General features: G+C 50.2%; 1 protein-coding gene across 1 annotated transcript in view; it reads right to left on the reverse strand.

The window, feature by feature from the left end:
• The window catches only part of B4GALT5 (beta-1,4-galactosyltransferase 5), a 72162-nt gene extending 63248 nt beyond the window's left edge, over positions 1 to 8914 (reverse strand). The window contains exon 1 of the mRNA XM_029070987.2: positions 8774 to 8914. Within this exon, the coding sequence (XP_028926820.1) occupies positions 8774 to 8897 (124 nt within the window). The 5' untranslated portion in view covers positions 8898 to 8914. The remainder of the gene's footprint in view (positions 1 to 8773) is intronic.
• Between the last annotated feature and the right edge of the window lie 8762 nt (positions 8915 to 17676).

Genomic DNA, 17676 nt, shown 5'->3' on the forward strand with positions numbered 1-17676 from the left:
GCCTCCATCACAACGTCACCGCACTTACAGAATCTGCTGCTGATATATTTTATTCCTGGCTGGATATAATAATGATAATAATAGTGATGATTGTGGTATTCACTAAAGAGCTTACTCTACGCCAGGCACTGTACTAAGCGCTAGAGGAGATACAAGTTAATCAGGTTGGACACAGTCCCTGTCCCACAAGGGGCTCACACCCTCATCCCCACTCCACAGACTCTCCATCTCCAGCGCTTAGTACAGTTCTTGGCACAAAATATGCGCTTAACAAACACCATCATTATTATCTCTGAATCAAGTGGGGGAGGACTGGTGATAAGACAAAGAGGGTCAAACAATAGGGGCCATTACAATAGCCTAAGGGAACACGGCCAACCAATACTATCAGAGCTACATCTTTTTTTAATCGTATTTGTTAGTCGCTTATTATGTGCCAGGCACTGTTCTAAGCACTGGGGGAGGATACAGAGCCATCAGGGTGGACACAGACCCTGTCTCACATGGGGCTCACAATCTTGATCCCCAATTTACAGCTGAGTTAACTGAGGCACAGAAAAGTTAAGTGACTTAATCCTCCCTCTAGACTGTGAGCTCACTGTGGGCAGGAATTTGTCCCTTTGTGGTTCTACTGAACTCTCCCAAGTGCTTAGTGCAGGGTTTTGCACACAGTAAGCGCTCAATAAATACGACCGAATAAACGAATGAATTTGACCAAGGTCACACAGCAGACAAATGGCAGAGCCGGGATTAGAACTGAGGTCCTTAGGTATTAAACCCTTGGTAGAGTACAATACAACAGAGTTGGTAGATGTGTTCCCTGTCCACAACAAGTTTACAATCTAGAGGGGGAGATGGACATTAATATAAATAATATATAGATTTGTACCCAAGTGCTAATAATAATAGCATTATTAACAGTAATGATAAGAATTGTGGTACTTGTTAAGCGCTTACTATGTGCACTGTTCTAAGCGCTGGGGCGGGGGGGATACAAAGTAATCAGGTTGCCCCACATGGGGCTCACAGTCTTAATCCCCATTTTACAGATGAGGTCACTGAGGCACAGAGAAGTAAAGTGACTTGCCCAAAGTCACACAGCTGACAAGTGGCAGGGCCGGGATTAGAACCCACGACCTCTGACTCTCAAGCCCGGGCCCCTTTTCACTAAGCCACGCTGCTTGTCTAAGCAGCTGCTAGACCGTAACCTTGTTGTGGGCAGGGAATGTGGCTGTTTATTGTTATAGGATACTCTCCCGAGTATGGTCTGCACACAGTAAGCGCTCAATAAATACAACTGCATGGATGAATGAAGTGCTGTGGGGCTGAGGGTGGGGCGAAGAATAAAATGCCCAAAGGGCACAGATCCAAGTGCATAAACGAGGCAGAAGAAGCGGGAGAAAAGAGGGCTTTAATCAGGGAAGCTACAGAACACTGTTGCTAGAGGATCACGGTGTCCAGCTCTTCCCACCCAGGGAGGGCTGTTGAGAATCCTTCAGTCAAACAGCCACGGCCACAACCACCCCAACAGTCGAAAAATTGGGAAGGAGCTTTGGAAACACGCAGCACTTGAAAATGCCTTTTGAAAAGCATTAAGAACGTGCATACCTGCTGCTGGGCATACTTCAGCTTTCCGCTGTAATGTCAAGTGCCCCATCTCCTCTAGGAACGCTTAGTACAGTGCTCTGGTACACAGTCAGTGCTCAGTAAATACTAACAAAATGTTTACAATGCCCTCTCAAACAAAAAAGTGGGCAGACTTCTTTCAACTTCATGAACCCTGCCTTTCTTGCTATTTTCTAGCGTGCCTTTCAGTTATCCCAGTGCGACTTGGGTGTGCCCGACACTTTACAGGGCCAAAAAACCTGCACATTTTAGATAAGGGAGTAACAAGAAATTTGCCCTAATATGGATTTCCACGGACTCCAGAGTTTCGTGGGCACGCTACAAGGCCCTGTCGGGAGAATATTTTTTGGCGCTCCTCGGCTATCTGATAAGGGCTGTAAACTCCTTCCCAGCACCTGACAGGATGGACATTGACCAACTCAAATTGCAAGGTGAAACGACCTGGAATAGGCTCTGCAGGGATCTCCTATGTTTCAGAGCTGAAAGGAATTCCAGTTGCCAGGCCGTAGCCATTTTTCCGAAAATAGTCATAACCAAGCAGAGAGCATGAGACGAAACTTCTCCTAGAGCCTGGCTGAGAAAGAAGGCTTTACAGTCTCACCTCTCCCTGAGTTACCTTGCAATTAAAAGGATGACAAAGATGCAAACTTTACTTGCTCCTCCTAAGTGTTGTGTGAAACAGGAACAAGACTTGGGACTTCCTGCTTTTTGCCCTCCAGAAACAACTTTGGAAATGAGCCTTTTTTAATGGTACTTGTTGAGCACTTACTACGGGTCAAGCACTGTACTAAGCACCCGGGTAGAGACCATCTAATCAGGGTGGACGCAGTCAGTGTCCCACATGGGCTCACAGTCTTAATCCCCATTTTACGTAAGAGGTAACTGAGGCACACAGCAGACAAGTGGCGGACCTGGGATTAGAACCCAGGTCCTCTGGCTCCCAGGCCTGGGCTTTCCACGAGGCCACAACTGCTTCCCACTAAGGCCACACTGCTTCTCTATAAAGTGTTTCTTTCTGAAAGTGCAGTACACTCGTTTAAAAAAATTCTGTATTTTGAAGAGCACATGAAATTCAATTTCATAAGACTGCAAGGGGCCCCTTACCTTCTACTTTCTGACACTTTAACCCCCTCCCTCCACGGACTCTACCTTTGTAAATTCATTGTGGACAGAGGTGTCTACAATCTCTGCTGTCCTGTCCTCTCCCAAGCGCTTAGTACAGTGCTCTGCACCCGGTCAGCACTCAGTAAATACCACTGATTAACTTATATTTAACTCCTCACAATACTGGACAATCTGCAGACCGTAAGCGGGCCGGGAACGCCTCTGTCGACTCTATGTTCTCCTCCCCCAAGTGCTTAGCATTATTATTGTGGTACTTCTTAGAGGTTTACTATGCGCCAGGCACTGTACTAAGCACTGGGGTGGATTCAAGCATAACTGGTTGGACACAGTCCCTGATCCACGTGGAGCTCACCGTCTCAATCCCCATTTTACAGATGAGGTAACTGAGGCACAGAGAAATGAAGCGACTTGCCCAAGGTCACACAGCTGACAAGTGGCGAAAGCGGGATTAGGACCCATGACCTTCTGACTCCTGGGTCCGTGCTCTATCCACTAGGCCAAGCTGCTTCTCTCCTGATTCCCACTGGGGCGGGGGTCTTCCCTCTTGAAAAATAGCAGGGCTGAAGATGAATCTTTAAAGAACAAGTAAGATATGGGTGACACTGGAAAGTACTTTTGAGCTTTCAGAAAAATGTATATTGCTAGGTGTCATAAAAAAAAGCCAAAGTCCCTGGTTGTATTGCTGACTGTGAGCAAATTTTTCTAGATAACTGAAACGCTAGATTGTATGCTTGTTATGAGCAGGGAACGCTTACAATTCTGTTGTACTGTACTCTCCCAGGTGCTTATTACGTGCTCTGCACATAGTCAGAGCTCAGTAAATACCACTGATGGATAAAGGGGTATCGCTAGGTGTTTACCACCGGTAGCTCAACCGGCTCACCTGCCCCCCAAAGTTTCCTTAGAGGTGACATAAAAATTATTAATTCAAGGGAAAAGTCCTTCTCCCACCTCACTGAATTCACCGTACTGAACTTGCACGATGAATCTAAAACGACGAGCTTCCTAGAAAGCCAGAGTTTTCCCCTGAATCGAGAAAGGATCACACAAACTGGTGGAGGAACGGGAGAGTTGGAAATGACCTTCAACAGTGGCTTCCTCTCAGTATTTTACCCTTGGCTATCATTAAATACTTTATCACATTGTGTAAATGAAACTCCAAGTGTTTTGCAATCCCAGTCATGGTTTTGGCCTCAACAAGCCTCTGAGGTGGGCAGGTATTGTTACTCCGATTGTACAAACGAGGAAGCAAACCCAGAAAAGATTAAAAGGACTAGACCGGCGATGAGCGACACAACAGGTCTGGGATTAGAACTCGGTTCCAACAAGTTTTGAGTCTGTTGCTCAGGCCACTGAAGCATTATGCCTCGCTAACAAACACACCTACCGTTTGACGTTTATTACTTAACTTTTACATCCTGGTGCTTACACCCTATTCCTAAACACACACTGCATTCTTTCGCCTGGGTGGTTCACCTCTTCTTTACCCACAAAACCTATCGTAAGGACATCAAAGCTGAAAAAGTGGAATACCAAGGTGACAACAAAAGCGGCCAAAAGAGAGAGAGTTGGGGGAAAAAAAGCTACAGTCAAAATTATAGACTGCAAACTCCTTGTGGGCAGGGAACGTGACTGTTTCTGTAGTATTGCACTTTTCCCGGCGCTCAGTGCAGTGCTCCGCACACAGTGAGCGCTCATTAAAAACGACTGAATGAATGAAAATTAAATCCATAGCTGAGCATGACTGTGACTAGCAAGCAAAACTTATTTAGGATCTGATCATATCCTAATTCTATTTAAATGTGCTTTAATGTTTTTTGGATATTTTACAGCTCCCTCAATTTTTCAGACTAAAACTTCTGGAACCACAAGACCATAATAAATGCAATTACTGAGTTAGATGGAGGGTCCGCCTAGCCTAATATGCAGCCTCCAACAGGGGCCCTCCCTCCGTGGCTCCTTGACATCCACCTTACAGGCCTAGAGCACAGCATTCAGCTTAATAATGAATAATTTTGGTATCTTAAGGCTTTACTATGTGCCAAGGCCCGTACAAAGCTCGGAGGTAGATACGAGACGATCAGGTTGGACACTGTCCCTGTCCCACTAACAGGGAGAACAGGTACCGAATCCCCATTTTACAGATGAGGAAATCGAGGCCCAGAAGTTAAGTGTCTTGCCCGAGGTCACACAGCAGAGAAGCGGCGGAGGATCCGGCATTCGAACCCAGGCCCACGCTCTTTCCACTAGGCCACAGTGTTCCTCTCGCCACTTATTATGCTCCTCTCAGCCATGAACTTCTATTTTTAGCCTGCCCGACGGTCCTGAGGCAACCAAGTTCATAGGCTTATCCACCCACTTGATATTTTATCCAGGCGATTACCCAGGGTGATTATTCATCCGGGTGCTTTGGGATTTGATGACAAAAACGACGTTCATCCTGTCCAACCCCACCTAGCGATCTGAGTAACTTCAACTTCACCACTTAGCCTTCTTCTTTCCAGACTTTCCTCAGACGGAGATCGCTCTGCTCTTCTGATCATTTTTAGCTTCCCTTTTCTTTACTACCTCCGGCTCCGTTAACAAACAGCCTTCGGAAAAATGCCCCGATCCTAACTCGGGGCAGGTGCAGAGACGTCTTGATTTTTAGGGAGGTAAAATGATTTTGTTTCCTATGCTCAACCTGATGATCCCCAGCACTTTACCAATTTTCACTGTCGCATTCAGAGATCAGTTGAATAATATTAAAGCGACCCGAAGCAAACATACACTACATTGAACCGGCTGCACTAACCCTAACCCATCGGGCTTCCCAAGTTCCTATTACACTGCTATCCAGAGAATGTAAAACTCTAAACCGATCCAGAGGTTCCTATAAAAGACGGATTTAAAAGTTAAGCTTTAAAATAAATTATTTTTTGTACTTTCCAGCATCTGTAATGTCAAGAATTGGGGCGCCAACCGGTAGGTCTTCGATAGGGGCTGGCTGTAATTGGAATCGGCTGATCCAGAAACGAGCTGTTATGAACTTTTACTTAAGCATACGACAAATCAGATTTCAGTTTTACGTTCAGGTTTGTGCTTTTCCAAACAGAATGATCACTACTACTCCAAAGTGGGTTTTTTTTGGGTTGTCATCCTGATTTGAATGTCCCACGGCCAATAATCAGTCAATAATCAGTCACTCCGTGCACTGTACCCTAAGCTCTTCGGAGGGTACGCCGGAGGTGGCTGACGTGGTCCCTGCCCTCAAAGAGCTTACAATGGAGTGGGGGACACGGACACTAAAATAAATTAGGGATGGGGAAGGATCAGAATAGAATGACACATTAATTATAATTATTATGGGATTCATTAGGCACTTAACTCTGTGCCTCGCCTGTACTAAGCACTGGGGTAGTCACAAGCCAATCACCCCCTCTCTACCACATGGGACGCACAGCCCCACATGGGTCTCACAGGGAGAAGGATTTAATCTCCATTTCACCGGCTGAGGAAATTGAGGCCCGGTGAAGTTAAGCGACTCGCTGAAGCTCACCCACAACAAGTCACGGGCCGGGTCAGGATTAGAACCCAGGTTCCCGACTCCTAAGCCAGCGCTCTTCCTGCTAGGCCACGCTGCTTCCCCGATGTAAGCGTGAGTACTAGAGGGGAGCGCGTATCCGTGAGTATCTCGGAGAAACGGCTCCAAGTGTGCTTTCTGGATATGTTCCAAAATTTTACACCCTTACTACTAGATAGAAATGGCCACCACCATGCTAACGAGTCCTTTCTCCTAGCCTCCCCCGCCCCCCCCCAACCTTCAATTTATTTTACTAATCACTGGGTACTTCTTGCTCTTCCAACACTCCATCACCCATTCAGGCACGCAAAATACGGTCCTTAGGACCGTATTTTTACATCCCTCGGTCAAACCGCTGTGGCCTATCGGATTGTACTTCCCCAGGCTGCCCAAGCCACCAGAGCTCACTAACGTTGGTCCAGTTCATTTTAGGGACGGGATGCACTTCTCGCAAAGCTCCTACGTTAGCCCAGCGGGGGGGGGGGGATGATGCTGATTTTACCAAAAAAAAAAAAAGGGAGGGAAATACCTCCGGTTTCATCTGGAAGTTTCTGTATTCAGCTAGTTCAGTGTTGACGGATCAACAGCGGACGGCACCAGATACTGCAGTCCTTAAAGGCATTTCTTCACCACAGAGGCACCAGCCAGGGTTCCCCCACCCCTAAATATCCCCAGCTCCCATTCCCAAGTCTCGCCTTTCCGTAACGACCCTTTCTCTTCCCCTCTGGAGCATCACTAGGGGAGCCAGTAGGGAAAAGGGTGTCCAGCCTGTAACAGTCACTGCCATCTGTACTTCCCAAGGGCTTAGCACAGCGCTCGGCACAGAGTAAGCGCTCAATAAATACGACTGAACGAATGAGTCTCCCTTTTAGTGCCATGTAAACTCACCCCTGAAGGCTCCTCGTCCTTGTCTGAAGCCCTACAAAAGCATCCCTACTCCCTGGCTTGGGGGGTCGGAGGTCGTGGGTTCTAATCCCGCCTCTGCCACTTTGGCTGTGTGACTCTGGGCGAGCCGCTTCGTTTCTCTGTGCCTCGGTTCCCTCATCTGTAAAATGGGGATGAAGACTGTGAGCCCCACGTGGGACAAGCTGATCACCTTGCCTCTCCCCCACAGTTTGGAACAGTGGTCGCCACATAGTAAGCGCTTAACAAATACCATCATCATCATTACTACACACCGTTATATACCGTTAAGTCGCAACTTCTCCGGGGCACAGTTCCCTCATCTGCAAATGGGGATGAAGACGGTGAGCCCTACGTGGGACGCCTTGATTACCTTGTATCCACCCCAGCGCGCTCGGAACAGGGCTTGGCACATAGTAAGCGTTTAACACATGTCATTATCATTATTATTACCGTTGGTAGCCGCGGGGCAGGGGGTGAGAGGGATGAATGGAGGGAAGGAGGGATGGATGGAGGGAAGGAGGGAGGGAATGAGGGAGGGGGGAAAGGAAGGAGGGATGGAGGAAAGGAAGGAGGGATGGAGGAATGGAAGGAGGGATGGAGGAAAGGAAGGAGGGATGGAGGAATGGAAGGAGGGATGGAGGAATGGAAGGAGGGATGGAGGAATGGAAGGGGGGATGGAGGAATGGAAGGGGGGATGGAGAAAAGGAAGGGGGGATGGAGAAAAGGAAGGGGGGATGGAGAAAAGGAAGGGGGGATGGAGAAAAGGAAGGGGGGATGGAGAAAAGGAAGGGGGGATGGAGGGAAGGAGTGATGGAGGAAAGGAAGGGGGATAGAGGGAAGGAGGGAGGGATGGAGGGATGGAGGGCTGGAGGGAGTAAGGATGGAGGAATGGAGGAAAGTGGGGAGAGATGGAGGGAAGGAAGGAGGGATGGAGGGAAGGATGGAGGAATGGAAGGAGGGATAGAGGGCTGGAGGGAGAAGGGATGGGGGAGGGAGGGAAGGAGGGAGGGATGGAGGGAGGGATGGAGGGAAGGTAGGAGGGAGGGATGGAGGGAAGGTAGGAGGGAGGGAGGGAGGGAGGGAGCGAAGGAAGGCTGGAGGGATGGAGAGAAGGAAAGGGGGGTGGAGGAAAGGAAGGAGGGATGGGGAGATGGAGGGATGGAGGGGAGGAGGGCTGGAGGGAGGAAGGGATGGAGGAATGCAGGGAAGGAAGGAAGGAAGGAAGGAAGGAAGGAAGGAAGGAAGGAAGGAAGGAAGGAAGGAAGGAAGGAAGGAAGGAAGGAGAAAAGGACGGAGGGCTGGAGGGAGAGACGGGGAGGGGGAGGGGGAGCGGCAGGGAGGGATGGGGGGAGGGTTTAAAAGGGAAGGAAGGAAGAAGTGTGGGGGGAGATGTCGGGGGTCCCCACGGGTCTGGAGGGGAAGGATCGGGAGAAGCGGGGGAGGGAGGGGGCAAGGGGGGCTTTCCGGGGGAAGGGGAAGGAGGAGGAGGATGCCCGGGCGGGTTGCCATGGAAACGTCCGGAGGAGCGGGGTGGGGGGGGGGGGTCTCTCTTACCTATGCCGGGGGCCACATAGACGAAGTAGAGGAAGGAGGAGGACAGCGAGAAGAAGAAGAGCGCGGCCAGCAGGGAGCGGCGCGGGAGCCGGACCCGCAGCCGCAGCCCCCGCCGGGGCCCCATGCCGCAACGCCCCCACGCCCGCCCGCCCGCTCACATCGGCGGCCTCCCCACCTCGGACCCCCGGATCCCCCCGACCACTGCCCCGGGAGCGGAGCGGAGCGGAGCGGAGCGGCCCGGAGCGCCGAGGCGAGGCGAGGCGAGGCCCTGCCCGGCCCGGCCCCAGGAGGAGGCGGCGGCGGCGGCGGCGGCGCTGTGGGCGCGGGCGGCCCGACCCTGGGCCGGGGGGGGCGGGGCCGAGGCCCAGCCGCCCTCGGGGATTGGACGAGCCGCCGGACCGGGGGGCGGGGCCGAGGCCGGGGGGGGGGGGGGGAGGGGCCGCGGCCGATGAGAGCGGGGGAGGCCCGATGGGGGCGGGGCCTGCCGCCGGGGGCGGGGCCCGGACGGGGGGCGCGGCCTATGAGAGCGGGGGAGGCCCCCACGGGGGCGGGGCCTGAGGAAGGGGCGCGGCCTATGAGAGCAGGGGATGCCCGAAGGGGGCGGGGCTTGACGAGGGGGCGGGGCCAGGGAGCCGCCCTCCAAACACCGCTCCCCCTCCGCCCCCCCCCGAGGGGTCGTCGCCAAAGTCCAAGAATAATCGTGGGCACATTTCTTCAGCCATTCATTCATTCAGGCGTATCGATGGAGCGCTCACTATGTGCGCAGCACTGGACTAAGCGCTTGGAAGGTGCCATTTCTTCATCCATCCATCCATTCATTCATCCATTCATTCATCCAGTCGTATCGATGCAGGGCTCACTATGCGCAGAGCACTGGACTAAGCGTTTGGAAGGTGCCATTTCTTCATTCATCCATTCAGTCGTATCGATGGAGCGCCTACTATGTGCACAATACTGGACTAAGTGCTTGGAAGGTGCAATTCATCCATTCATTCAGTCAGTCGTATCGATGGAGCGCCTACTAGGTGCACAGCACTGGACTAAGCGTTCGGAAGGCGCAATTTCTTCATCCATTCATTCAGTCAGTCACATTGATGGAGCGCTTACTATGTGCACAACACTGGACTAAGTGCTTGGAAGGTGCAATTCATCCATTCAGTCATATCGATGGAGCGCCTACTATGTGCACAACACTGGACTAAGTGCTTGGAAGGTGCAATTCATCCATTCATTCATTCAGTCGTATCGATGGAGCGCCTACTATGTGCACAGCACTGGACTAAGCGTTCGGAAGGCGCAATTTCTTCATCCATTCGTTCATTCAGGCGTATCGATGGAGCACTTGCTATGTGCACTGCACTGGACTAAGCGTTTGGAAGGCGCAATTTTTTCATCCATTCATTCATTCAGGCGTATCGATAGAGCGCCTACTATGTGCACAGCACTGGACTAAGCGTTCGGAAGGCGCAATTTCTTCATCCATTCATTCATTCAGGCGTATCGGTGGAGCACTTGCTATGTGCACTGCACTGGACTAAGCGTTTGGAAGGCGCAATTTCTTCATCCATTCATTCAGTCAGTCACATTGATGGAGCGCTTACTATGTGCAGAGCACTGGACTGAGCTCTTGGAAGGCACAATTTCTTCATCCATTCATTCAGTCGTAATAATAATAATAATAATGTGGGTATTTGTTAAGCGCTTACTATGTGCCGAGCACTGTTCTAAGCGCTGGGGTAGACATTGGGGAATCAGGTTGTCCCACGTGGGGCTCACAGTGTTCATCCCCATTTTACAGATGAGGGAACTGAGGCACAGAGAAGTTAAGTGACTTGCCCACAGTCACACAGCCGACAAGTGGCAGAGCTGGGATTCGAACTCATGAGCCCTGACTCCAAAGCCCGTGCTCTTTCCACTGAGCCACGCTGCGGAGGGCTTACTATGTGCAGAGCACTGGACTAAGCGCTTGGCAGCGTGGCTCAGTGGAAAGAGCCCGGGCTTGGGAGTCAGAGGTCGTGGGTTCTAATCCCGCCTGCGCCACTTGTCAGCTGTGTGACTTTGGACAAGTCACTTCACTTCTCTGGGCCTCGGTGGCCTCGTCTGGAAAATGGGGGTGAAGACTGGGAGCCTCACTTGGGACAACCTGTCCCAACCTTGCGGGGGGAGGTGGAGCAAAGGGGTCATCACACAGTTACCACTCTCCCCCCCGCACGACCCCCAGCTTCATCGCCCAGGGACGGTCTGCAAGTTCCCCCCTTCCGACCCTCTGTGTGGTCCAGGGCCTGACCGGGGCCCGGGAGGAAACTGTCCTTTAATCCTTCATGCTCCATCCCACCCCTCTAGACTGTAAGCCCGTTGTGGGCAGGGCCTGTGTCTCTTTATTGCTGTATGGTGCTTTCCAAGCGCTTAGTACAGTGCTCTAGACTGTGAGCTCACTGTGGGCAGGGCTTGTCTCTCTTTGTTGCCGAATTGTACTTTCCAAGCGCGTAGTACAGTGCTCTGCACACAGTGAGCACTCAATAAATGCGCCTGAATGAATGAGTGAATGTTCTGCACACAGTGAGCGCTCAATAAATACGATTGAATGAATGAGTGAATGCTCTGCACACAGTGAGCGCTCAATAAATACGATTGAATGAATGAATGAATGCGCTGCACACAGTGAGCGCTCAATAAATGCGCCTGAATGAATGAGTGAATGTTTGGCACACAGTGAGCGCTCAGTAAATACGAATGAATGAATGAATGCTCTGCACACAGTGAGCGCTCAATAAATGCGCCTGAATGAATTTTGAATGTTCTGAACACAGAGAGCACTCAATAAATACGATTGAATGAATGAACCCTCTGCACACAGTGATCACTCAATAAATGCGCCTGAATGAATGAGTGGATGTTCTGCACACGGGGAGCGCTCAGTAAATGCGATTGAACGAATGAATGCTCTGCACACAGTGAGCGCTCAATAAATACGACTGGATGAATGCTCTGCACACAGTGAGCGCTCAGTAAATACGACTGAATGAATGAATTCGGTGTTCTAGTTCCCCTGCAGCACGCAGGGGTCATCACATTGATTACCACTCTCCTCCCTCCCCCGCGCTGCAATGTCCAGGGACCGTCTGGAAATTTCCCCTTCCCCCTGTGTGGGGTCCAGGGGCTAATCCAGGACCCGGGAGCAAGTTTTCCTTTATTCCTCCATGGTCCATCCCACCCAAGGGGCTTCAGGGCACTAGTCCCCCAACAGTAGCCCCGGGGCATTCAGACAGTTGCTACTCCCTTAATAATAATAATGTTGGTATTTGTTAAGCGCTGACTATGTGCAGAGCACTGTTCTAAGCACTGGGGTAGATGCAGGGTCATCAGGTTGTCCCACCTGAGGCTCGCAGTTAATCCCCATTTTACAGATGAGGTAACAGGCACAGAGAAGTGAAGGGACTTGCCCGCCGTCACACAGCTGACGAGTGGAAGAGCCGGGAGTCGAACCCATGACCTCTGACTCCAAAGCCCAGGCTCTTTCCACTGAGCCACGCTAGACTGTCAGAAAATTCCCTCACCTCCCTTCTGAACAAGCCTCCCTGGGGTCATCGTCCACGTAACAGTAACAGTAATGTAGGTGTTTGTTAAGCACTTACTGTGAGCCGGACACTGTACTAAATGCTTGATTCTCTTTATTTGCTATTGTTTTAATGAGATGTTCATCCCCTTGATCCTATTTATTGCTATTGTTCTTGTCTGTCTGTGTCCCTCAGTTAGACTGTAAGCCCGTCAAAGGGCAGGAACGGTCTCTATCTGTTACCGATTTGTCCATTCCAAGCGCTTAGTACAGTGCTCTGCACATAGTAAGCCCTCAATGAATATATTGAATGAATGAATGAACGCTGGGATGGAGACCGGCAAATCGGGTTGGACACAATCCCTGTCCCACGTGGGGCTCACCGTCTCGATCCCCATTTTGCAGAGGAGGGAACCGAGGCCCAGAGAAGTCAAGCGACTAGCCCAAGGTCACACAGCAGGCTAGTGGCAGAGCCGGGGTTAGAACCCCTGACCTTCTGACTCTTCGATCCACGCTCTATCCACTAGGCCGGGCTTCTTATCCAAAGGGGCATCGCTTTTACCGTCACATTGCCACCCCAAAGCTTTCCCCTCCAGTTGTCCGCCCTACAGAGCCGACAGCGTGGCGCAGTGGAAAGAGCACGGGCCCTGGAGTCAGGGCTCATGAGTTCGAATCCCAGCTCTGCCACTTGTCAGCTGTGTGACTGTGGGCAAGTCACTTAACTCCTCTGTGCCTCAGTTCCCTCATCTGTAAAATGGGGATTAAGACTGTGAGCCCCACGTGGGACAACCTCATTCCCCTGTGTTTACCCCAGCGCTTAGAACAGTGCTCTGCACATAGTAAGCGCTTAACAAATACCAACATTATTATTATTATTATTAGTGATGGGTGCCAGCCAGATGGTGAAACTGAGGTGTTGGGCAAATTTGGCAAGGGACTCCCTTCCCTAATGTCACTATCCCTGGACTTCAGGGTGATCCCTAGCTTTGTAAGAGAAATTAGGTGCAAGTTTACCGTACCCCTCTTACCGTTTTATCTTTCAAGTTTTAAATTCTGTGGCTGAGGGAGTGAAGCGCTCAAAAATACCACCGGTTGACCGAGATTGAAAGACCACTTCAGTTGGGGGAACAAACAAATTTTCCCATTCTCTCCACTGACTCTCCTCTTCTTTGGGAGCTTCCTGGAATGTGATTTATCCTTGGAAGGCCAAATGGATGTTTTTGGAAAATTGTCAGGGCAGGGAAAGGAGATTTTTATCTCTAAGGCGGATCCCTCCCCAGTGCTGTTTCTCAAACTCTTTTTCGGCTCTAGCCGAAATTATTATCCTCTGAGTAAATGTGGCCCAGAGTCTGGTATCTCCATTTTTTTTTAAGGTCGGATCTTCTTAAATGATTGTTTTTGCATGCTACAGGGTGGTTTTTTTTTTCCTTAGCCAAAAATGTATGTATAACTTACCATTCCAGCCCCCACCGGCCACCAAGTCCATACGTAAAAAGCCCAGGATCACATCTAATCAAAGCTCTAATCTAACCTGATTCTTTCAAGGCCTTTGCAAAGACCTGGGACCCCTGCCCAAAACAGAATAATAATAACGTTGGTAGTTGTTAAGCGCTTACTATGTGCAGAGCACTGTTCTAAGCCCTGGGATAGATACAGGGTCATCAGGTTGTCCCACGTGAGGCTCACGGTCTTAATCCCCGTTTTATAGACGAGGGAACCGAGGCACAGAGAAGTGAAGTGACTTGCCCACAGTCCCACAGCTGACAAGTGGCGGAGCGGGGATTCGAACCCGTGACCTCTGACTCCCCAGCCTGGGCTCGTTCCACTGAGCCACGCTGCTACAAGACAGTAGGATTCAACTGCTGTGTGACTGTGGGCAAGTCACTTAACTTCTCTGTGCCTCAGTTCCTTCATCTGTAAAATGGGGATTAAGACTGTGAGCCCCACGTGGGACAACCTGATTCCCCTGTGTCTACCCCAGCGCTTAGAACAGTGCTCTGCACATAGTAAGCGCTTAACAAATACCAACATTATTATTATTATTAACTGGAGAGATTCATTCATTCATTAAATAGTATTGATTGAGCGCTTACTATGTGCGGACCACTGTACTAAGCGCTTGGAATGGACAAATCGGTAACAGAGAGAGACAGTCCCTGCCCTTTGACGGGCGCTCAGTCTAATCGGGGGAGACAGAACAATAGAGTGCTCCCCTCTGCGTCCAGTTCCCCTCTTCTCAGATCCTAGGGAGGAGCGGATTCAAAATTCAGAATCACTAACAGAACGCAGGCAATCCCTCCTGCAGCCCCTTTCTCTGCACTGAAAGGGCTACTTGACACCCACCTCCGCTCCGAGAGCGGAGCCTGCAGGGAAGGAGGGAGTGCCGCGGCCCTTTGTAATAATAATAATAATAAATGTGGTATTTTTAAAGTGCTTTCTATGTGCCAGGCACCGTACTAAGCACCGGGGTGGTTAAAGCAAATCGGGAGGGCCACAGTCCCTGTCCCGGGAGGGGTGTCACGGTCTCAATCCCCATTTTACAGAGGAGGTAACCGAGGCACAGAGTAGTCAAGTGACTTGCCCAAGGTCACACAGCAGACAAGTGGCAGAGCCGGGATGATCTGGCCCTGGTACCGTTTTTGCCCTCTGTTCTTTCGGGCTATGGTTAGGTTACGGCAGGGATGGCCTCCTGAAGCCTGCCTGATGGCAGCTCGCTGCTTTATTCACAGTATCGATATTGATGCCACGCTTCTAACAAAAAGCCCAGCCCCACCCGCGAAGAAGAAAGACACTCAAAGATTTTATTGCAGTCTATCAGATTAAAAAAGGGCCAGTGACTGGCAAACACAAGTAAGAAGGAAACCACAAATGAAACATAGCCTTTCCCACTCCCAGTGGATTCCCAAGAGAATAGTGCAGTTAACAAACCAGATTAACGTAACAATTAAAAATAATAAATCTTAATTGTTATTGCACTCTTCTTACCTCAGAGGAACACTGTGTAGCTCTCTATTTACCAGCAGGTGTGTGAATGACTTTGAAGATGGAACTTATTTGTCCCCTCGAGTTTTTAATGACGATACAGGCTCCTTTTATGTTTTTTTCTTTTTCTCTTCCATAAATCCCAACTTGCCCCTCCATTCATCGAGACCCCGCGGACAACATTCTCCCTGGGAATATCGACTGATTGAAATCTCCAGCCATCACTCTCCAGTAATCAATCGGTGGTGTTTATCGAACATTCACTCTGTGCAGAGGACCGCGCAGAGAGACAGACACTAAAATTAATTATGGATACGTACGTATGGGTGGTGGGTCTGAGGTCGGGGTGACTATCAAACGCTTGAAGGATACAGGTCCAAGTACCTATCGATTCATCCATTCGATCGTACTTATCGAGTGCTTACCGTGTGCAGAGCGCTGTGCTAGTCCTCGTATTTGAACTGTACTTGTGTTTCATAGGCAAAGCAAGAGGGAAAGGAAGTAGAGGAAAGGGGGCTCAAAAAGAGAAGGTTTCTCGGAGATTTCCTGTGCTTTTAGTAAGGCTTTGCAGTTGGGGAAAGTAATGGTCTGTTGTGTACGAAGGGAACGCGAGCCAAACCCTCCGGAGAATGGGTGGAGAATTTGGCATCTCAGCTTTATCTCCCTCCCTCTTCGCAACCATCTGCACCGGTCTCTGTTTTTCATCTCTATTAAGAATTTCTCCCTCGCCGTTGCCTTCCCTGCCCATCGGAGTCCTCCTCCTCCTCTTCTTCCTCTTCCTTCTTCTTCTCCTCCTCCTGTTTCCTGACCCCTCGGGGTCATTACAAAACATATGTTGTCATATTTCCGCCCTCGCACATGTTCCCTTTGTTCTGTGCGTGGCTCTCCTTTCCTCTTCTCCCTCTCCCTTCTAGGTCACCCTGACTTGCTCTCTTTCCTCATCCTCCACCCTCCCAACCCCAAAGCTCTTATGTCCATATCTGTCATTTATTTATTTATTTATATTAGTGCCTCCCTCCCCCTCTAGACTCCAAGCTCTCGGGCAGGGAATGTGTCCGCTTACTGTTCTATTGGATTCTCCCGAGCGCTTACGCCAGCGCTCTGCACACGGTAAGGGCTCAATAAATACGGTTGAATGAATGAATTTAGTGTTGGCTGCTCCACTGGAGAGTGACACTCAAGTCCAGGAGAGGATGCTGGCGGTAGGAGGGATCTGGAATCTACTATTTTGGGTGAACCGCGCCCCCCGCCTCAAAGGGGTGCTTCCTCCCGGCATAAAAAGGGGTCCCCGTTTATGCTTCTGAGGGTGTGGATGGTGGAGCATAAAACGCTCCCCTTGGACCCTCGGAACAGCTCTACCCACTTTCTGTACCAGTTTAATGTGCTCTCTCAATTGTGACATTCGTTAAGTGCTTACTAAGTGTCCTAAGCGCTGTGGTAGATACCAGATAATCGGGTCCCACATAGGGCTGACGGTCTAAGTGGGAGGAAGAACAGGTTTTGACCACCCTCCCCCCAAATTGCAGATGAGGGAACTGAGGCCCAGAGAAGTGAAGTGACTTCCCAAGGTCACCCAGCAGACAAGTGGCAGAGAGGGGATTAGAACCCACATCTCCCGACTCCCAGGCTTGCGTCCTTTCCGCTAGGCCGAGCTGCTTCTCTTGAACTTTTTAATAAAGTTCTGCCGCAGTTTTCATTCATTCACTGAATCGTATTGATTGAGCGGTTACCGTGTGCAGAGCACCGAACTAAGCGCTTGGAAAGTACTGTGCGGCAATAAAGAGAGACCATCCCTGCCCACAGTGGGCTTACGTCTAGAAGTTCTCATCGGTAAAATGAGGCACGGAGAAGTGAAATGACTTGCCCAAGGTCACTCAACAGACAAGTGGAGGAGCCTGGATTAGACCCCATGACCTTCTGACTTCTAGGCCCATGATCAATCCACTACACCACACCGCTTCTTCTTCTTCCCCGTAACTCCATGGCCTCTTCCCTCCCCGCCAAGTAAAATCTCCTAGTGGGCAGGGAACGTGACACTAACTTTTATCCTTCCCCAGTGCCTCAGTGACCTCATCTGTAAAATGGGGATTGAAACTGTGAGCCCCACATGGGACAAGGACTGTGTCCAACTCGATTTGTTTGAATCCGCCCCAGCGCTTAGTACAGTACCTGGCACATAGTAAGTACTTAACAAATACCATCATCATCATCATCATTACTGTTAGTATTATTAGTATTTTTATTAAAATGGGGATTCGGTACCAGTCATAGGAGGGGTGTTTGCATACCTGTGGTTCATTCTATGTTGTTCATATGTGAGAACGTGTTTGTGTGAGGGATCAGTCAATCAATTAATTGTATTTAT

This window comes from Ornithorhynchus anatinus, chromosome 8, assembly GCF_004115215.2.
Source record: "Ornithorhynchus anatinus isolate Pmale09 chromosome 8, mOrnAna1.pri.v4, whole genome shotgun sequence".
Taxonomy (NCBI): Eukaryota; Metazoa; Chordata; class Mammalia; order Monotremata; family Ornithorhynchidae; genus Ornithorhynchus; species Ornithorhynchus anatinus.